Here is a 23594-nt window from a genome sequence, read left to right as displayed (position 1 = left end):
GAAGTTAGCTATAATTCCATCAATCTGGCAGCTTTTTATAAGCACTTTGTAGGTTTAGTGCATTACCAAACATTGATCAGGACTTGTTGATGACCTAAATCTTATAATTTGCCCCACCCCGGCCCTGGCCCAATCATATTTCTTGACATTGCATAAAATAAAATAACAGTTTTGTGAACAGCGCCTCTTTTTTGAAAGTCACATTTTTTAATTCCCCTTGCACATCAAGAAAGTTTGTACTGTCTTTAATGTTTTAATGGTTCTCGGAATATTTCCCTTTTTGTTTTGATGGGCTATCATTATGGTTTGCATGTCTACTGGGGAGAAACACTTTGGTTTATTGTATCCTGTTGTGACACTTCTGCCTCAAAAATGGTAATTTTTCCAAAAACAATAAAAATGCATTTTGAAGTTATCCCTTAGTTTGAATTGATAAAAAACAAAAACGAGCATGCTTGTTAAAAGAATATGGCAACGTGTTCCTTTTAAATAATCTCTTACGCTCATCTTGCAAATCATTAGTATCATTGTTTTTAATAAGATCTTGGCAAACTTTTCCAACACTTTTAAGCGGCTTTTTAATTTCCCACGTTTGTGTTGGATATGATTGGATGCTCCAAACCATCTGCACATTTGGTAGCAGGCAGGGACCAAGGAGAGTAGGCGCTGTATTAAAGACAACTTGTAAAGAATGCTCATCGCACTCTACTTGCAATGGGAATCATACCTGTACAATAGGTAAAGTAGCCAAATCAAGAACTCTCAGTGGCAAAGCATTGGTTATGGTTTGGTTGGAAACCATTATGTTTAAATAAAAACTTTGTATTCATTACTCAAAGGGCATGGAAACAGTGCCAGATTTTTAACAAGCATGCATTGTTTTTGGAAAAATTACTATACTTAAGGCATGATCAGTCACAACAGGATACAATAAACACACTGTTTCTACCCAGAAGACATGAAAACACCAATAACAACCGAACACTTTCACAAAAAGAGGCGCTATTCACAAAACATTGTTTTATGCAATGTCAAGAAATATGATTATGGCTGGGCCGGGCAAATTGTAAAATTAAGGTCATCAACAGTTCCTGATCAATGTTGGGTAATCCACTAGTGCTAAGGAAAAGCTGCAAGATTGATAGAATTATTACTTTTTAATGTTATAAATTCAATATGAAGAAGAAACAATTCAAAATGCATTTTTCTGTTTGAGGAAAAAAGTCTATTTTTGAGACAGTACTGTTAACATCAGGATACACTTGCCAAGTTTTTCTTACCAGAAATAAAAAAGACAAATTATGGCCCTGATCAAAACAGAAAGGAAAATATTCTGAGACCCCTGAAAAAAAATGAAATTTTGAGGGCAAAAAATATGGTAAAAAATGTTGATTTTGCAAGTTCTAAAAACATACTCTAATGCATGTTCTAAAAATAGCACAAGGGGGAAATTATAGCAATATTTTTTTGTCTCAAGTAAAGCCAAGGATGATAATTTGTAGTGATGTAAAAGGTTATATGAAATAATTTTGTTTTTGGGTGGGGTGGAGTTGTAAATATTAACTAAGAAAAACAGTTTTTCATTCCCCCTAAAGTGGCCTAAACACACATGAACTGTTACCATGGCAACGTGTTATATTATGATTTGAAATGTAAATGTTGTTTATTTGGACCCCAAGTCCCTACCATCCTACCATCCACAAAAAAATGAAAAATATTCTTTTTTTTTTTACCGTGGACACGTATTTCGATATTATGTGAAAAGACCCTTAAAAAGGCATTTTTCATGTTTTGGGGAAAAAAGTCTAGTTTTGAGGCAGTACAACAGGATACAATTGCCCAAGTTTTTGATACCAGATATGGAAAGACCACTGTTGGCCCTAATCACAGCCGAAAGGAAAATTTTCTGAGACCCCTGGCAAGTTGACATTTGGGGTCCAAAAATAGGGTAAAAATGTTGATTTTGCAAGTTCTAAAAACATACTGTAATGCATAATGCAAAAATAGCACAAGGGTGATATTTAAAGCAATAATTTTTTATCTCAAGGAAGGCCAAGGATGATACTTTGTAGTGGTATAAAAGCTTTTTTGAAATAATGTTGCATTTTGGTTGGGTGGAGTTGTAAATATGAGCTAAAAACCAGTTTTTCAGACCCCAAAATCGGCCTAAAATGGCCAAAAAAACAAAATGAGCCGTAACCATGGCAACGGGCTATATATAGAATTGGAAATGCAATTTTATTTACTTGCACCCCAAGGCCCTTCCACCAACAAAGTATAAAAAAAAAAAATCATTTTTTGACCGTGAGCAAGTATGTCAACTATTTACCTGAACTGACTCTTAACAGTTACAGTTTCTAAACAATGTACATGTTGTGTTATACCGCACATAATAATTTAGAAGAAGGTTCCCAAGACCCAGACCAAGCAGAAAGGATGACCAAATATCAAATGACAATGTATTGAGATGTGAGTAAAAATATTCACAAAAATAACTTTCGTCTCATAGCATACAACGTATTTTCGCGACTCCTGACATCAAATGATCTGTGATTTTCCTTTTTTTTTTTCTTTTTTTTTTTAACTCGACGAGTTCTAAAACTTGCAATTCCAAATATATATTATATTTCATAAATCTTCATTCACAGTAAGTAGTGATTCATGTCATTGCCCAAAACTTGATATACCGTAAAAGACCATTTCAAAGAACATGGTCAAACAATGGGAGATCCGGTGGATACCAATTTTAATCTAAATACGGGCTTCACTATTATTACATTGACATGCAATTTTATATCCCCCCAAAATTGATAAATTGGAGGCACAATGCCATAGTCTGAGCAAAATCAACTGAATAAATAGAATGTCTTGAAAAAAAAAAGGCAGAGGGAGACAGGAAACCAAACGAGATCAACCGTGTATAAAGACGAACCTTATGTAAACCCCAGCTTTATTTCCGGTACATCCGAGAGCAAATTACTGGGGGAGTTTTAGAATAGTCGCAAACATAATGTAAAGATCATTTTTTGTTCATTAATAATTTCTGTGTGATTGAACGAGATGACGAACTGACAGAAACTTTACAGAAGCCTTACTAAAACTTTCTTTTACTGTTTAAACGTACTTCTACACGCAGTAATCTTCAACTTCAAGACGCGGTAATACACGAATCACCAATGGAGAAACGGTGAACACATTTGTAACCAATAAAATTTTGCATATGGCTTCAGAAAACATCAGAAAAAATGTCAAGCACAATTGTACGAATTGTCTTCTTGTTTTAAAAGAAGTACATTTGCTAATTGCATATACTATATATTAAAAAAGAGAAAAATATGTTTATCTGAGATCTCTGCGGAGGGTGACCTTAATTATATTTAAAAAAAAAATAACTTATAATCTTCATAGCCCAAACGTAGGAATGCGTATCGCCACATTTGTATCCTGACGGTAAAGCAGAATGCACCTCACCACGCAATACCTCAAATCATAGGCAGAATGCAAAGTACTTTTACTTTTTCGAAGATGTTTTTTAAGTGCATCAATTGCGAACAATGTGCCATGTGTCATGGTAGGGTATCGAACCCACACTCGTCTGCTGACAGTCACTAAATTGTCATAGCCCGTATAACAACTTGGGTATATCCACATGCAATGCCTCAAATCATATACAGAATATACTTTACTTTCACTTTCGTTTCCCCCGAAGCTGGTTAAGTGCACCAATTGCTCAAAGGGACAATGTGTCACTGTAGGGTATTGAACCCACACTCGTCTGCTGAAAATCACCTATAATCGTAGTAGCCCGTATAACAACGTAGGCATGGGTATCGCCACAATAAGATTCTAACGGTAAAGAAAAATGCACCTCACCAAGCAATGCCACAAATCAAATACAGAATGCACTTTACTTTCACTTTTTTTTCCTGAAGATGGGTTTTAAGTGCATCATTTGCTCAAGGGAACAGCGTGTCATGTGACATGGTAGGGTATCAAACCCACACTCGTCTGCTGGCAACCACTACATTGTCATAGCCCGTATAATGGGTATCCCCACGCAAAGCCTCATATCATATACATAATATATTTTACTTTCACCTGTTTTTTCCCCGAAGATTGCTAAGTGCATCAATTGCTTAACGGGGACAATGTGTCATGTGACATGGTAGGGTATGGAACCCACACTCTTCTGCTGACAACAACTTGGCATCACTCAAATATAGCAAAAGTAGACAATACACTGGTCACCAAGGGAGAAACGGTGAATGCACTTGTAACTTGTAACCAACAAGCTTTGGCAGGGATAGTATAACTGTGGCTACTCCTGCAATAGAGAATGTCAAGCACACAACAACACTTCAATGCTGTAGGCGTGTTAACTTAATTAACTCTATATCCAGCGACAATATGTTGCTGAACGGACGAATTGTACTCTCTGTATCAAAAGAAGTGCGTTTTGCTGATTGCATCTATGAATTAAACAGAAAAAAATTGCTTATATCCAGCGACAATATGTTGCTGAACGGACGAATTGTACTCTCTGTATCAAAAGAAGTGCGTTTTGCTGATTGCATCTATGAATTAAACAGAAAAAAATTGCTGTTTGCGTTTCTGAATTAAACAGAATTAAACATTATTATTATTATTATTAATTATTATTATTATTATTATTATTATTATTATTATTACTACTACTACTACTACTACTACTACTACTACTACTACTACTACTACTACTACTACTACTACTACTACTACTACTACTACTACTACTACTACTACTACTACTACTACTACTACTACTACTACTACTACTACTACTACTACTACTACTACTACTACTACTACTACTACTACTACTACTACTACTACTACTACTACTACTACTACTACTACTACTACTACTACTACTACTACTACTACTACTACTACTACTACTACTACTACTACTACTACTACTACTACTACTACTACTACTACTACTACTACTACTACTACTACTACTACTACTACTACTACTACTACTACTACTACTACTACTACTACTACTACTACTACTACTACTACTACTACTACTACTACTACTACTACTACTACTACTACTACTACTACTACTACTACTACTACTACTACTACTACTACTACTACTACTACTACTACTACTACTACTACTACTACTACTACTACTACTACTACTACTACTACTACTACTACTACTACTACTACTACTACTACTACTACTACTACTACTACTACTACTACTACTACTACTACTACTACTACTACTACTACTACTACTACTACTACTACTACTACTACTACTACTACTACTACTACTACTACTACTACTACTACTACTACTACTACTACTACTACTACTACTACTACTACTACTACTACTACTACTACTACTACTACTACTACTACTACTACTACTACTACTACTACTACTACTACTACTACTACTACTACTACTACTACTACTACTACTACTACTACTACTACTACTACTACTACTACTACTACTACTACTACTACTACTACTACTACTACTACTACTACTACTACTACTACTACTACTACTACTACTACTACTACTACTACTACTACTACTACTACTACTACTACTACTACTACTACTACTACTACTACTACTACTACTACTACTACTACTACTACTACTACTACTACTACTACTACTACTACTACTACTACTACTACTACTACTACTACTACTACTACTACTACTACTACTACTACTACTACTACTACTACTACTACTACTACTACTACTACTACTACTACTACTACTACTACTACTACTACTACTACTACTACTACTACTACTACTACTACTACTACTACTACTACTACTACTACTACTACTACTACTACTACTACTACTACTACTACTACTACTACTACTACTACTACTACTACTACTACTACTACTACTACTACTACTACTACTACTACTACTACTACTACTACTACTACTACTACTACTACTACTACTACTACTACTACTACTACTACTACTACTACTACTACTACTACTACTACTACTACTACTACTACTACTACTACTACTACTACTACTACTACTACTACTACTACTACTACTACTACTACTACTACTACTACTACTACTACTACTACTACTACTACTACTACTACTACTACTACTACTACTACTACTACTACTACTACTACTACTACTACTACTACTACTACTACTACTACTACTACTACTACTACTACTACTACTACTACTACTACTACTACTACTACTACTACTACTACTACTACTACTACTACTACTACTACTACTACTACTACTACTACTACTACTACTACTACTACTACTACTACTACTACTACTACTACTACTACTACTACTACTACTACTACTACTACTACTACTACTACTACTACTACTACTACTACTACTACTACTACTACTACTACTACTACTACTACTACTACTACTACTACTACTACTACTACTACTACTACTACTACTACTACTACTACTACTACTACTACTACTACTACTACTACTACTACTACTACTACTACTACTACTACTACTACTACTACTACTACTACTACTACTACTACTACTACTACTACTACTACTACTACTACTACTACTACTACTACTACTACTACTACTACTACTACTACTACTACTACTACTACTACTACTACTACTACTACTACTACTACTACTACTACTACTACTACTACTACTACTACTACTACTACTACTACTACTACTACTACTACTACTACTACTACTACTACTACTACTACTACTACTACTACTACTACTACTACTACTACTACTACTACTACTACTACTACTACTACTACTACTACTACTACTACTACTACTACTACTACTACTACTACTACTACTACTACTACTACTACTACTACTACTACTACTACTACTACTACTACTACTACTACTACTACTACTACTACTACTACTACTACTACTACTACTACTACTACTACTACTACTACTACTACTACTACTACTACTACTACTACTACTACTACTACTACTACTACTACTACTACTACTACTACTACTACTACTACTACTACTACTACTACTACTACTACTACTACTACTACTACTACTACTACTACTACTACTACTACTACTACTACTACTACTACTACTACTACTACTACTACTACTACTACTACTACTACTACTACTACTACTACTACTACTACTACTACTACTACTACTACTACTACTACTACTACTACTACTACTACTACTACTACTACTACTACTACTACTACTACTACTACTACTACTACTACTACTACTACTACTACTACTACTACTACTACTACTACTACTACTACTACTACTACTACTACTACTACTACTACTACTACTACTACTACTACTACTACTACTACTACTACTACTACTACTACTACTACTACTACTACTACTACTACTACTACTACTACTACTACTACTACTACTACTACTACTACTACTACTACTACTACTACTACTACTACTACTACTACTACTACTACTACTACTACTACTACTACTACTACTACTACTACTACTACTACTACTACTACTACTACTACTACTACTACTACTACTACTACTACTACTACTACTACTACTACTACTACTACTACTACTACTACTACTACTACTACTACTACTACTACTACTACTACTACTACTACTACTACTACTACTACTACTACTACTACTACTACTACTACTACTACTACTACTACTACTACTACTACTACTACTACTACTACTACTACTACTACTACTACTACTACTACTACTACTACTACTACTACTACTACTACTACTACTACTACTACTACTACTACTACTACTACTACTACTACTACTACTACTACTACTACTACTACTACTACTACTACTACTACTACTACTACTACTACTACTACTACTACTACTACTACTACTACTACTACTACTACTACTACTACTACTACTACTACTACTACTACTACTACTACTACTACTACTACTACTACTACTACTACTACTACTACTACTACTACTACTACTACTACTACTACTACTACTACTACTACTACTACTACTACTACTACTACTACTACTACTACTACTACTACTACTACTACTACTACTACTACTACTACTACTACTACTACTACTACTACTACTACTACTACTACTACTACTACTACTACTACTACTACTACTACTACTACTACTACTACTACTACTACTACTACTACTACTACTACTACTACTACTACTACTACTACTACTACTACTACTACTACTACTACTACTACTACTACTACTACTACTACTACTACTACTACTACTACTACTACTACTACTATTATTATTATTATTATTATTATTATTATATAAAAACATTCTATGGACACAAATTGTGTGGATAAAATATATCAAACATTAGCGTGTACTCTTTCAAAATTATTGTCTGTGAAATTGTCCCCATATTATTAGTTTGATCCATATCCATTACAATTTATTGTTTTAATTTCATTTAATAAATTATTTTCTTTGCCTGTTATTGACCGTCTTTTACTGAAATAGTTGCACTTAACTTGTACATTATCCTCTTTTTGCCACCAATATGGAAACAAAATGTTGATTGAACTGAACTGAACTTAATTGAATTAAACTGAAAAAAAAGGAATTAAATTGAATTGAATTAAATTAAATTAAATTAAATTAAATTGAATTGACTTGACTTGACTTGACTTGACTTGATTTGAATTGAATTGAATTGAATCGAATCGAAATGAATTGAATTGAATTGAATTGAATTAAATATAAATGAATTTGTCTTGTTTTTAGATCTCGTATGGATCCAGCTCTCCCAAACTGGCCAAGCGGGATATATTTCCCCGGTTTTTCCGTCTTCTATCTGGTGAATCAGTGTACAACCCCGTTAAATTCAGCATGTTTCGGGAGTTCAACTGGAGGAAAGTGGCCATACTCCACCAGTCGGTACCGCTCTTCGCAGAGGTAAGTATACTTAAATGCACTCGACACTATTGGTATGTACCCAGAATTAACAGCACACACACAATTAATAACAATATAATAATATCGAAGTCTTATAATTATAGCGCACGTATCCACCAAACAAGGTGCTCAGTATTTACAAACTTTCAGAAAGATAGGTTATTGCAGTAATGAATTCCGAGACCCAATTATTTAGCACCTTTAAGGGTTTACAAGGTGCTACGCCGCATTAAGCAGCCACAACTAGGAACACCGGGGCGAACCCCTTCTCTTTTCGATAAGTGCACTGGGTTCTTTTACATGTGTTACACGACACATGGGACAAGACACATAATAAATAGATTTGTTAATTTGTCCGTTTTGCATCGTGGATAAAGAATATTAATATGTGTTTTACCCATAAATAGATTTTTTTAATGCATAAGCTATGGACGTGAATAATAAGCACTGGACACTATTGATAACTAGTGAAAAAAAAATTGTTAGCTTTCAAAACATTGTTGGAAACGAGCAATGTGGAGCTGCTGGTAGTAAAAAAACATTGTGAGGAACAGCTCTTTCTGAAGTAACGTAGTTTTTCAGAAAGTACTAACAACAGATGACTTCAGATGAAGCCAATTACTATGCATCGGAATGCACGCAAAGAAATGCAACAAGGTTGTTTTTTCTTTCTTTCTTTGTTATTATGTTATTATGTTTTGCTATTTGTTGCTCCGTATGTACATGTAGGCAGTGACCGATTTCCACAAGAATGCTCGGAAAAACGATATTGAAATCCTAGCTACGGAGAGCTTTCTTGATAACCCGGCCACACAAGTTAGAAAGATAAAGGTAGATATAAATGTTTACATTTTAAAAGGTTCAGTACAAAATGCTAGCATCAGATATAATTATGATTATTTTGGTCTTTTCACTGAGATGTAGCACCCTACATTTGGTATTCATAATCGTTTAACACACATTGGTGTAAAGGGTAAAGGGCATTTCCCGTGGATATTACACTTAAAAAGGGGTTCGTGTAATGTATAACTGCCTATCACTGGCAACTTAGAGGGTTTCGTTAATAATATGTCAATGGTGGCACAGTTCATTATACATGTGAGAGAAATTTTCAAATGGTTTCTGGTTGTTAGCTTATTAGGTATTGTTGGAGATGTGAGGGATATAATTGTGCATTACGCATATTATATGAACGTAAAGAAAAGGTTCAATATGAAAACAATTCGGGCCAACAAATGTTTACTTTTATGCAATCAATGACAAAAATCGGCCCATGAAATTTTGTCATTTCCATTTGGTATTCACAATCTATGAAAAAAAGGTTTGGTTCATGTTTTTTATGTTCTATTGATTCGTACAATCAATACAACAAATTCGAGCCATGACATGTTTTACATTTTCATTTGGTATTTACAATCTGTGAAACAAATTCGGTACAAGAGTTTGTTTACATTTTCATTTCGTATTAATTGTACACTTTCAAAAGTTTAAAATCAACTTGATTACTTCCTCAGGACTTAGATGCACGGATAATAATCGGTGGGTTTTACGGCGACATGGCAAGGAAGGTGTTTTGCGAGGCCTATAGACAGAGGCTGTATGGAGACAAATACGTGTGGATAGTACCAGGTTCGTCACCAAATCGAAATACAGTTGTCTCTATTTGTTTCAAAGTGATTGTTATTCCGCCTGTACTTTTTCAAGGGCATATATGTGATGTTCCTTTAGCCAAATAGCTTTCCCATGAGATATTCTCACGTGCCAAAGTCCATGTGTCTTCAAAGACACAACTTCCACAAGATATTTCCCTCTTATTTTGGTGTTGTTTGTAGTTCGTTGCATCTACATCAGAAGACACATATGTTTTGCGTAATCGGTTGTACATGTTCAATTCCGAGAAAAAAAAGCGAACGTGACAGAGATAAAGCACAATAATCATGAGGTCGCATGAGGGCGTAATGGCAACATCAAGAGTAAAATCAAAACATGGCGAAAGAGAGGGGGTTGCGACAACTCATGTTAAGTACAACGAGTTGGTTGTTGTTTAGTCTCCTGTCTCTGAAGTAAGGACATGGGTGCAGTATAATAAGTACACTCTAAGCTATTCCTGGTCAGAACTGAAACTGATTCCAAGTGGGGTTGGGCCTGACCATTTTCTGGGTCAGTTGACCATTTCCTGGGTCAGTGTGACTCAGAACTTGTGTCAAAAGTACTCAGAAATGGATCAGACTGCGGCATAATCAGTGGTATATATATTTTTTTTGTTTACAATAATGTTTCGGTCAGCCTGACCCAACTAAATGGGTCAAGCAATTGGAACCCAGAAACATCTTATTAGAGCCAAACTCTGTCGATGTCTTTTTTTTTTGTTTTTATAAATGTTGGGTCTGATCGTTTGCTGTGGTGTTTTATCAATTCCTTGCTTTCACCACTTATCTAGGTTGGTTAGGAGCAGGATGGTGGCGGCAACCAGACGAATATATTAACTGCACACAGCAAGAAATGGACGATGTCGCATCTAACCATTTTGACATAAACATTGACAGTCTACCGTTGGACAGTTACCGAGGACGCACGGTTTCTGGATTGGTGAGATACACATCTTCTAACTCCCCAAAACAGGACAGCTCTTTTCAGAACTGAGAAGTCTCCCGAAAGAACCCGGAGAAAATGTACTCCGCAGTAGTGGAATAAAAATAGCAAGGCGGTTTGATAAAAAACAAACTTTACCTGGCAAGAAGACAGACTTTATAGTGTTACCGCAATCAAAATGTAAATAGTCTGCTTCCCTTTAATTGTTATTTATGTGTAAATATTTGCCATGTTAAAGGAACACGTTGCCTTGGATCGGTCGAGTTGGTCTTTGAAAAGCGTTTGTAACCGTTTTTTATAAAATACACATGGGTAGAAAGATGTTGTAAAAGTAGAATACAATGATCCACACAAACATGCCTCGAAATTGCGTGGTTTGCCTTTTACCTCGTCGACTAACACGTCGGCCATTTATGGGGGTCAAAATTTTGACTCCCATAAATGGCCGACCATGTTAGTTCGCACAGCAGAAGGAAAACCACGCAGTTTCGAGGCAAACTTGTGTGGATCATTGTATTCTACTTTTAAAACATCTTTCCAACCATATGCATTTTATAAAAAACGGTTACAAACGCTTTTGTTTTGACCAACTCGTCCGATCCAAGGCAACGTGTTCCTTTAAGCAGGAGACCATGGTGTGTTTTCCTTTTAAACAATTTTGAATTTGTAATAATGCGTTAATGTTGTTTTACCAACTTATTTATTGTTCTGAGCTTCTCTGAGGCAAGCAAGACCACAACAACTTTTCACAGAGCCGACACTCGTCCATACCCACCAAATTAATTATATTTTCTTCTTGAAACAAACCTTAAGTACACTTGTTGCTGGTTTGTTTTACAGAACACAAGCGGGTTCCTGGACAAATACAGAGATTATACTCAGACAGAAAACTTTGAGTCACTTACCGGCTATTCAAGGATCTCTCTTGGTTATGACTCAGTGTGGACTGCGGCTCTTGCTCTTGATAAGGCTCAGAGGCAACTAAGTATGGAAGGTATAGTAAGCAACATTAGTCAAATTGAAAATTGTTTGAAGCGTTGCCTGGTGTGGATAAAATAGGAAGAAGCTTTAAAGACAGTGGACACTATTGGTAATTGTCAAAGACCAGTCTTCTCACTTGGTGTATCTCAACATATACATGAAATAACCAACCTGTGAAAAATTGAGCTCAATCGGTCATCGAAGTTGCGAGATAACAATGAAAGAAAAAACACCCTTGTCACACGAAGTTGTGTGCTTTCAGATGCTTGATTTCGAGACCTCGAAATCAAATTCGTGTAAAATTACTTCTTTCTCGAACACTACGTCACTTCAGAGGGAGCCGTTTCTCACAATGTTTTATACCATCAACCTCCCCCATTACTCGTTACCAAGAAAGGTTTAATGCTAATAATTATTTTGAGTAGTTACCAATTGTGTCCACTGCCTTTAAATGCAGTGGACACAATTGGTATTTTCTCAAGATAATTATTAGCGAGTAATTGGGAGGGGTTGAGAGTATAAAACTGTTTGAGACGTAGAGACCACAACAGCTCTTTTCAGAGCGATAACACTCTCGAAAGAGATTTACAAACTGATGTACAAGAGAGTTAACTATAATTTATTCAAAGTTTCTTCCTAAGTCAAATAACACAATTAAAGCTTTCTTGATTGCAGACTACAAATGGCCAAATTTCTGAGAGCTGCTTGCAGGCTTATAAAATATTACTAACTCAATCTGCTAAGCAGCAATAGGACACCGCTCACAATTGCTGCATTGTGTTTTATTAGCTGGTAAAGCTGTTACGGTTAGCATCAATTTAAATCTCGTGACAATGTTTGCATTGAATTTGCGTTCAACGATTTGTCTTTTGTTTTTGTTTTCTCGTTTCAGATCCTCCTAAATCGTTACAGGATTTCAATTATGATAAAGCCACTTCACAAATATTGTTCGACATAATCAGCAACCTAACATTTGAGGGCGTATCGGTACAAAGTGTTTTCTTTTTCGTTTTGTCTGTGTCGTTGTAAAGTTGTTACCTACGAAATTGTGGACCCGAGCACAGAAGAAGTCTGTTGAAAATTGTATGGCGCCATCATGCGACAGCTGGTATATAGAACGACACGTACACTGCAAGACTAGCATTTTTGTTTGTGTGTTTAACATTAAAAACTGTGTGTTTTTTTTTTTGAAAGGGTCCGATAAAGTTTACATTGACTGGAGACAGAGTTGGACTCCTAAACATCCGTCAAATACAAGGTGGGTGTACTTTTAAGTATGATGACGTCATTGCTGACGCGTTACATGATATTAATTTAAAAACTTTGCGTTTTCGGTTTTAAGAACCTCTCTTGTGTACATTTTATCTTGTATATAAATACTGCTGTGCATAATGTTTAACCCACTCTAGATACATATTTGTATACCTGATACTCTTAATTATCATTTTTATCTATCTGTTTGTTGTTAAATAAGCGTTTTTGTCTGTACTGTTTGAATCATGGTAAGTTTTAATTTCCCCAGTGTGGGATAATAAAGTTATTATCTTATCGTATCTGCGTAAACAAATCTATTGCAAAATTCAATACTGAAAGTGTTCAGATCATCGCTTCATCACCCAATTAATTAGACATGACGTCTAGATCCAGTTCCTTCCTAAATTGTCAAGAAAATGCCCTTGTATTTTGCACCACGCATCCTAACACTTGCAGCTACCAAGGTTCCGGAATAATTTAAGGTGTCACATGGATTGTTACACCTTTGCTGAAGAAAAAAAGCCTTGATCCTGAACAACTCAACAATTACTGACCGGTATCAAACTTGCCTTATCCAAGATTCAAGAGAGAATAGTCCTACTTGCAAGTCACTAAAAGACATGCAGTATGCATACAAAAGAATACACGTTCACTCCATCTGCATTGTCCACTTTTGTCGTTGCAGGAGGAAGGGGCGTCACTGTGGGGATCGTGAACCCCTTGAATGGTTCAGATGAGAACATCATCTTCGAAGGATTCCCGCCCATAATATGGAAAGGTTTGGTAAACCAGTGATAATTTAAGACAATCTTTTGTTTCAATTAAATTTATCTAATTTAAACTTGGTTCATAGTACTCGTCTCGAAACCAAACATAATAGTAAGCACAGACGATAGAGAGGAAAAGTCCAAGAGAAATAAAACGGGAACAGAGGGTAATAATGATGCTGCCGGATAATTAAGCCGAAGGCCTTAATTAACAGACACAACATTCGTCGAGACACAAACTGGCAACTGAACATGGTTCAGCTCGCACATTCTATCCACGAATCTTCACTTTCTCGACCATTCTCCTTGGCAAAACCATGTGGGTTTTTTTAGTTTTTTTTACAGTGTATTATACACGTTTATTTTTTGTTTTGTACAGATGGGGCGCCCCCTGTTGCCTCTGTCATCTACAAAGAGTTAAGGTTGAGAATCTACCTTCCACTATCCATAGCTGGATCCACTCTATCCATCATGGGGATTATACTCGCATCTTGCTTCCTCGTCTTCAATATTATCTTCAGAAAACGACGGTATGAATGTAATAAATATTAATCATTATATTAAACCAAAAACGTATGCTGATCACGACTTGTAATGCCCACATTTACCTTGCTAGGGAAGGTAAATTAAACGTATGATGAGCCGGTTTCCGCATCAAGTAGCTGAAGGAATGTGAACTTAAAATAACATGATCCTTACAACTGTACATTACTATGTTGGACATGTGTAAGTCCACATTATGTTTTAAAGCCATCACACACTTTCGAAACAGAAAAAAAAAATAGAAGTTCACAGATTTACAAATAACTTACAGGGTTTACAGAAGGTATTGGTAAAAGACTTTTCTTGACATATTATGCCATGAAATGCTTTACTTTTTGAGAAAACATTAAAACAATTATCAATTCTCGACAACGAGAATTACGGAGAAACGTGCGGAAACGAGGGTGGTTTTCCCATTATTTTCTCCCGACTCCGATGGCCGACTGGGCATAATTTTCACAAGTTTGTTATTTTTATATATAAGTTGTGATACACGAAGAGTTGGCCTCTGGACAATACTGTTTACCGAAAGTGTATAATGGCTTTAAATCTCAACATTATTCCTTATATTGTAACCATTATTATTGGAAATGCAGTGCAATGGTGTATTGCAAGGAGGTAAAAAATATTGATTCCAAATTCTTTTCCAGTTATCAATAGTATTGATAATATTGACAGCCCCTGTACATGTCTAAAGATTTAAAATCAAAAATATAAAATTAAAATAAATTAGAAAGGTGTTAACTTCATTCAATAAGGTATAATTAACGGTTACAAAACCAGCTTTTACTTTACATATGATTCTTGTTTATAGTGGACCTTTTCTTATTATCAAGAGTTATCAAGATGTCCAGCCCTAACATCAACAACTTGATTCTGATTGGTGGAATATTCGCCTATTTGTCAATCATCTTCCTGGGAATAGACAACGCAGATACCTTCGTCTTCATGTGCAAGGTTAAACGTTATTTTTGTATCGTTGTTAATAAGTTATTATTAATGGTTTAGTTATTTCATCAGTATTGCAAACGATTGCAGTAAAATTACTAAATCGGCTGCGACTGTTGATAATGGTGTCGCTATATGCAAGTGATTAAAATCAATGTTACCGCATAGCTTCATCGTCATATCTTTGTTAGTCGAGAACCGTTTTTTGTCTGCCTGCAATCAGCGAGACATAAACAAATAACGCTATTCTCAAATGGAAAAAATTGGTTGCTATTGCTTAAAGACAGTGGACACTAGGTAAAAGAAGTAATTCTCTACACATTTGATATCGGGATCTCATATTGACAATTTTGAGGTCTCGAAATCAAGCATCTGAAAGCACACAACTTTGTGTGACAAGGGTGTGTTTTTCTTTCTGTATTATCTCGCAACTTTGACAACCAATTGAGCTCAAATTTACACAGGCCCGTTATTTTATGCATAAATGTTGAGATACACCAACTGTGAAAGATAGTCGTTGACAATTACCAATAGTGTCCAGTGTCTTTAAAACCATTCATGGTTTCATTGGTCTGTCGAGACAACTTTAAAGGGCCAGGGGTCAATTTTACAATTTAGGACTAGTCCTAAGGGATATACAAAACGTATGGCTAGTCCTGAGTTAGGACAACTTGTCCTAACTTGAGATAAGACTAGTCCTACCTCTTTGTGAAATCCACCCCACCTGGTTTTGATTTGTGTTCTTTCTCCTTTTGTTACAAATTTATTTTTCCAGGCCAAGACGTGGTTACTTTCCGTTGGTTTCTCCTTGGCTTTCGGTTCAATGTTCAGCAAGACGTGGAGAGTGCATAAAATATTCACCAACAAAAAAACCAAAAGAATGGTAAGGAGTTGAGTGGGCACGCTCATGAGACCGGACTTGAAACAATATTTGGAAAAAATTAAAAACATACTTACCTTATTCTCATACCTGTCACAATAGATGATGTTAAACAAATAAAATATTTGTTTAACTTGTAAGAAATTGTTACTTTGTGTATATTTTCCCAAACTGTACAGTTGACGGCACAATGAGCCACATCGTTTTTAACTTGTCCAGCAATAAGTCTTAAAAGCTACACACATTTGCAGATGTTTTGCATTGTCCCTCGTTTTTTTTTTTTTTTTTTTTTTTTTTAATGATCCAGTCTTGTTGTTTGAGAGGCACGGAAATGTCAGACATCTTTTTAATTAAATCGCAAAAGCAATGTTTACATGGTTGCCAACAGACGACGGCTGACATTAAAAGCTATGACAGTATAGTAAGTTTGATATTGGATATTTGATATTCACATAATGTTTATACAGCAAAAATCAATGTTGCTTTTTAGATTTTCACCTGACAAACCTATTCCCAATATTCGATAATGTACAGGGTTCCTCTAAAAACCCGTAGAAATTTCCAATATCCAATATCTTTAAGGCAACATTTACAATATCCAATAAGACATGTCAAAAAATCCAATATCTTAAAGGCAACATTAACTATATCCAATAGATGTCAAATATCCAATATCTCAAAGGCAACATTTACACTATCCAATATAAATATACAGGGTAAACATTCGCTGTACAAACCTATATAAATGTCCAATATCCAATATCTAAAAGACAACATTTCCAATATCCAATAGATGTCAAATATCCAATATCTCAAAGGCAACATTTACACTATCCAATATAAATAAACAGGGTAGACAGTCTATGTACAAACCTATAGAAATGTCAAATATCCATTCTCGCAAAAGCAACATTGATATTCGCTGTAGACCATGTGAATGTCCAATACCCGACATCAAAGTAACTTTTCTTCCATCAGGGTACAAAGTACATCGGACGCGAGAACAGAGAGAACGCACGTTGGTTTCCATCACTGCCGTAATTCCTATAAACGTTTAATATACCCCCTAAAAGGTGGCCAGTGATTTCTTCTTGATATAAATCTTTGTTTGTTTAGGTAATCAAAGATTACAGGTTGGTGAGCTGGGTTGCTTCGCTTGTGTTACTTGATGTTATTATACTGGTTCTATGGGAAGTATTCGACCCGGTGATGGCAATCCAGAAAGATAAAGAGGTATGACTATTGATGTTATTAGGATTTGTGTATTTTTTGTAGGACACAAAACGCATTGTTCACAGATTAACTTTAAGCATATACGGTTTAAATGTTATGACGGAAGAAAACTTCTGTTCAAATACTTGCTGAGGTGCTGTAGTTTTTTTAGAAATGAGTAAAATATTGTTGCGAAACTATTGTACAATGCATGCGATTCCTTGAAATTATTGCTCAGTCTGTGATTTTCACCTTTTTTTCTCAAACACTTGACAACTATTGAACCTTATATACGTATACAGGAAAATTATACAAAATAATGGTATCAAACCTTTTTTTTAAGACCGCTGCCAGCTACCAAAGCGTTTTCATTGTCACCAAGTGCGTCGAAAAGGTGTTAAAAGGAATAAATAAATCTTCAAGACAGTGGCAAGTTAAATGCAAACATTGACTAAATTAATGTAAATGTTTCAACGTTAATTTTCCACCGTGTTTTGTTCATTGTAGCAAAACAAGAACAACGAAGATATAGTGTACATTGAAAAGCACTTGGTTTGCCAGTCAGCCCATCAACATTACTACATCGGAGCCTTCTACATCATCAATGGTCTACTTCTAGTGTTTGGAGCTTTCTTAGCCTGGGAGACCCGTAAGGTATCCATCCCTGCGCTCAACGACTCCAAATATATAGGTATATGGTTTTATGTTTTCTCGATCCCATGTCATCCAATAATGAGCACACTGACAACGGGGAAGTAGTAACAAAGCACAGTTCTTATTAAAACCGAGAAGTCTCCCAATATCCGAAAATAAAGAAAAAGAAGACAGTTCTCTCTTAAAGAACAAAACACACACATGGAGTTTAAATTGATACCTCACAATGCATTGCCTTACATACCTTAGAGGACTATAACATTTCCGCGATGAGCTTAGCTGATCTAAGTATGTGCTAAGCATAGTTCCCCTAGTAATTTAAGCGCACAAATCACTAGTTAATTTTCTAATCCTTCCTTATAAGTCCCTTATGACATTTCAATCATCCCGTTGAAAAATTCATGTCTTTTTACGCATTTGCATGCTTAATCTGCACTTGGCATTCTTAATGCAGTCGCACGATGGCGCTCTTTATAATAGGGACGAGTGAACTGTCCAGCTGATGCAAACGGCAGGCGTGCATAGCTTCTTGCTTTGGGCGTGACCAGTATGAAGTTTAGCATTTTGGTGCTCGATATGATGCATGGAATACCCATTTTTGTTTTATTTTGTATGTGTAAAAAAGGTAAAATTGTGTGTTGACTTAGCCATAGTAACACCCGTTCTGTTTTACTTTTATAGGTTTTTGTGTCTACAATGTCATGTTGCTATCCTTCCTTGGTGCGACAGTTTCAAGCGTTGTGGCGGAGCAGAACGCTAAATACGCCTTTGAAGCAACTCTAATCTGGATATCAACAACACTAACACTTGGTGTGATATTTATCCCTAAGGTATGACAATAGAGTCGTGACCAACTTAGCTGCTATGGTTACGGCTGGATCACTGCGTCATTTATGTTCAATTATAAGGACATCCTTAGAAACAGCACTATCAACAGTCGCAGCCGCAGCCGCTAATTTCGAATACGACATAATCTTTACAATATAGTGCGCCACCAATAGTCTGAGATTGTCCATTTCGTTTCGAGTAAGTTGGACAATGTTAAATGTAATCTTTTCTTTAACATTTCCATGCAAAACCAAATGCTTTTTCAAGTTTGAATAATCACCCCTGGAACAAAATGAGTGAACACTCTGTTGATACTAATCTGCTGCACAAACTGTTTCATAGAGCTTCGATTGATAACAAAGTCTACGAGTATACAAATTACATCAGTCCAATATGCTACTCTTGAGTGTTGACCACCTATATAGGTCAATTAATGGGTCAAAAGAGAAAATACTGCTTGAGAGAAATACTGCTTGAGACCAAATAATGAAAAACAAAAGAAGAAATAGGAAAAACCAACCAATTATTTGTCCTCTTTCTAGATCAAAACGCGCAATGACGTGCGACCGACACAGAGTGACGTCAGAACCGTCATGAGCCAAAACACTGCGTTTATGGACTCCCAGAAAGAAATGCAGCAACTTCGCCGGGACTTTCTGCAGATGAAGACAAACTGCACATGTCCGGTAAACCAAGATTGTTCAATGTTGCCAAAAGCCAATATAAAATTCACCCTCAAAGCATGGACAGGCAACTCACATAGTAGTGTCGGATTTCAAATTCAACAAGACTATACACAACAAGTTGAAATGAATAAATAAAATACATCAGTCGTTGAAAACCAAACACAACAAAACCAAACACAACAAATTGCCGATATACTTATATCACGTATATTGTATTCCGCCCTCTATTGACATTTACAACTTGATCCATAACATTTGCACGTATAACTGCAGCACAAGAAACAACTATGTTCCATATTCATCAGTTGCTTGAATGTCTTTTTCTACAGGCTAATCTCAAGCAGCGGAATCGCAAGTTGGTAAAGAGCAAGTCGGAAGGGGCACCTGTCACTGAGGGAGTCGGCGACGATAATATGGCATTCTCTACACAACAGAGCTACATGCAGAGCTGTTCATCAGGAGATCGAGATTGATGTGCCGAAAGCCAAGTTCATAGGGATCGCTTCCCGGGATCGCAAATACTAATGTACCTGTCTAACTGTTTCTGTCTTTATGTATGCAATCGTGTAATAAATTAATGTCTATTAAAACGATTTGTTTTTGTTTTTTTTGAGTTGAGCACGTCAACTGATACGACTTGTGCATTTTGAGATGTGCTTTGTAGGTGTTTCACACAACAACATTTTTTTGTTAACACAACAAACAATTGTTACATAACTAGTGTTTTTCACACAACATAATGTTTGCTAAAGAATTTATTGTCAAACGGTTACAATAATGAGTGTTGAGGTAAAGACAGTACTTGAGCCATTCATGGTTGTCTGCATTGTGTATGTTGTATACTTAGACCATTATAATTAGCCCTTTTGAGATAATTGCCACCATGATTGTGTGAGATAATATTGTCATTGTGTTATAGTTTTGTGGCCACCATAATATAAAAAACACACGACTTTATTTTAACCATATTATTCCGATACCAAAGAGGACTGAACCATTTCTGGAATGTATGTTAAACTGACGCACGAATTGAGCCAATGGAATTTAATTTTCTAATCCGTTTCCGGGCCAGCCTGAACCAGAGATGGCTCTTGCTACTTTGAATCTTGAACCCGGAATCCGGGTGAACTTCTGGGGATGTTTATGCGCTATGCACATTGTTGTTTTTCTAAACACTTTTGCGGACCTGGGTTAAAATCATTCGGGATAGCAAACCGGTGGTTCAACGTATGTTTTTATATAGACTAAGACTTCGTTGGTTTGGTAACAATCGGAATATTTCGTTACAACCAATTTACTTTTCATTAAAAACATTGTTGTAAAGCGCAAATGTTTTCTAACGAGAATGTTGATAAAAGCTGCTTTTGGTTTGTTTCTAACAAACGCAACTGAGATAATGTTCACCTTTTATCTGTCAACAATGAATTAGTAGACTCTGTTGGTTTAGTTGCCATCGAAATAATTTTGTTTTGCAATCGATAGGCAGAATACCATATTGTATTTACCAATTATATTTTTGAACGGGAATGCTGATAAAACCTGCTTTTGTATTTGTTTATAATAAATTGAGTTTGGGATATTTGCACATCTCTGACTTTAAATCGATTAACAATTATGAGAGTCCGTTGATTTGGTTGCCAACGAACTATTCCGTTACAACCGATACGCAGGATACAAACATTTTAATTACCTAAAAATAGTAATTACTTTCTATGAAAAAGGTACTTGAGCAGTTGTTTTCTATAACGGGAAATGCTATTAATATACATCAAATTGATATTCTGTGACACTTCGAATGTGTTTCGATTAAACAAAGGCCCAATCCTCAAGGTTTATATCCAAACTAGAAACACTTCTGCCGTTGACGGTGTGCGTCAAAATTACAACACATTTGACGTCATGTTTTGGAGTTTGCTTTGCTATATGATCCATGCTGCAACATCGCGGTACACTTATTTATATATTTAACTATGTTGTTTAAATTCTTCGGACAAAACCATTAAAACAAGAACAGGCCGTACAGGGTAGGGCAAAAGTCAAACAACACTGTCATCAAAAAAGATGTGCGCTCATATTTAAAGCGACTATATAAAACGGAGATCCCAAACTGTCGCCTCACCCCACTGTAAACGCTGTTAGATATTGAAGTTTTTGTTTTATTCAAAGTAATTTGCTATTTTTGTTAACAAGTATATTGCACTGTGTGCTACGGATGGTTTATTTGGTGGTTTTAACCACCAACTAAACAATCCGCGTAACATAACCTTGACCAACGTTCCCTGTTAGCTATTAAGCACGGCATTTATAATGAGTATTTGATCGTAACCCAGTCAATCAACTTCCGGCAAATGTTTTGCTAACGTATGCTGTTGTGGAATGTTTTATAATTATTATGTTATTTATCTTGTATTGGTTGTTTTATTCATTTAAAGGCAGTGCACACTATTGGTAATTGTCAAAGACAGGCCTTCACAGTTGGTGTATCTCAACATATGCATAAAATAACAAACCTGTGAAAATTTGAGCTCAATCGGTCATCGAACTTGCGAGATAATAATGAAAGAAAAAACACCCTTGTCACACGAAGTTGTGTGCGTTTAGATGGTTGATTTCGAGACCTCAAGTTCTAAACCTGAGGTCTCGAAATCAAATTCGTGGAAATTTTTTTCTTTCTCGAAAACTATGGCACTTCAGAGGGAGCCGTTTCTCACAATGTTTTATACCACCAACCTCTCCCCATTACTTGTCACCAAGAAAGGTTTTATGCTAATAAATATTTTGAGTAGTTACCAATAGTGTCCACTGCCTTTAAGAAAATTATGTTCACAAAATAAAAATCAACCCAATGCAATCAAATTCTGCCAAGTGTTGTTTACCGTTGTTGTTGAATGTTTCATTTGTTAGTTATCTTTAAGAATTATGCGTGCTTTAGGCATGGACTGAGATGCATGCTGGTCTAGCTAGCGACCGAGTTTGATTGCTAGCTTGACCGGCAGCTATACTATGCCAGCAGAAGGCATTACAAGTACCTTGAAATGCCTTCTGCTGGCATTTAGAGAGAGAGAGAGAAAGAGAGACTCAGTTTATGTCATGAACTTTGGTTATTTTAATCACGTTAACACTTGGCTACCATGTTGATGGAAAGTTGCATGAGTGAGGGGTTGACTCTAGAGGGCGCTAGTCCTGAA

General features: G+C 35.8%; 1 protein-coding gene across 1 annotated transcript in view; it reads left to right on the top strand.

Annotated features, from left to right (window-relative positions):
* The window catches only part of LOC139950101 (gamma-aminobutyric acid type B receptor subunit 1-like), a 30666-nt gene extending 9787 nt beyond the window's left edge, over positions 1-20879 (top strand). Inside the window, exons 2-17 of the mRNA XM_071948729.1 lie at positions 8891-9061; positions 9791-9892; positions 10576-10690; positions 11502-11650; positions 12494-12647; positions 13527-13621; positions 13829-13892; positions 14574-14666; positions 15035-15185; positions 16035-16155; positions 16922-17029; positions 18143-18259; positions 18746-18929; positions 19574-19722; positions 20263-20406; positions 20736-20879. Coding sequence (XP_071804830.1) covers positions 8891-9061; positions 9791-9892; positions 10576-10690; positions 11502-11650; positions 12494-12647; positions 13527-13621; positions 13829-13892; positions 14574-14666; positions 15035-15185; positions 16035-16155; positions 16922-17029; positions 18143-18259; positions 18746-18929; positions 19574-19722; positions 20263-20406; positions 20736-20879 — 2061 coding nt within the window. The remainder of the gene's footprint in view (positions 1-8890; positions 9062-9790; positions 9893-10575; positions 10691-11501; positions 11651-12493; positions 12648-13526; positions 13622-13828; positions 13893-14573; positions 14667-15034; positions 15186-16034; positions 16156-16921; positions 17030-18142; positions 18260-18745; positions 18930-19573; positions 19723-20262; positions 20407-20735) is intronic.
* Positions 20880-23594: the final 2715 nt, after the last annotated feature.

Source organism: Asterias amurensis, chromosome 17, assembly GCF_032118995.1.
Source record: "Asterias amurensis chromosome 17, ASM3211899v1".
NCBI lineage: Eukaryota > Metazoa > Echinodermata > Asteroidea > Forcipulatida > Asteriidae > Asterias > Asterias amurensis.
This window is presented reverse-complemented; position numbering and strand designations above follow the sequence as displayed.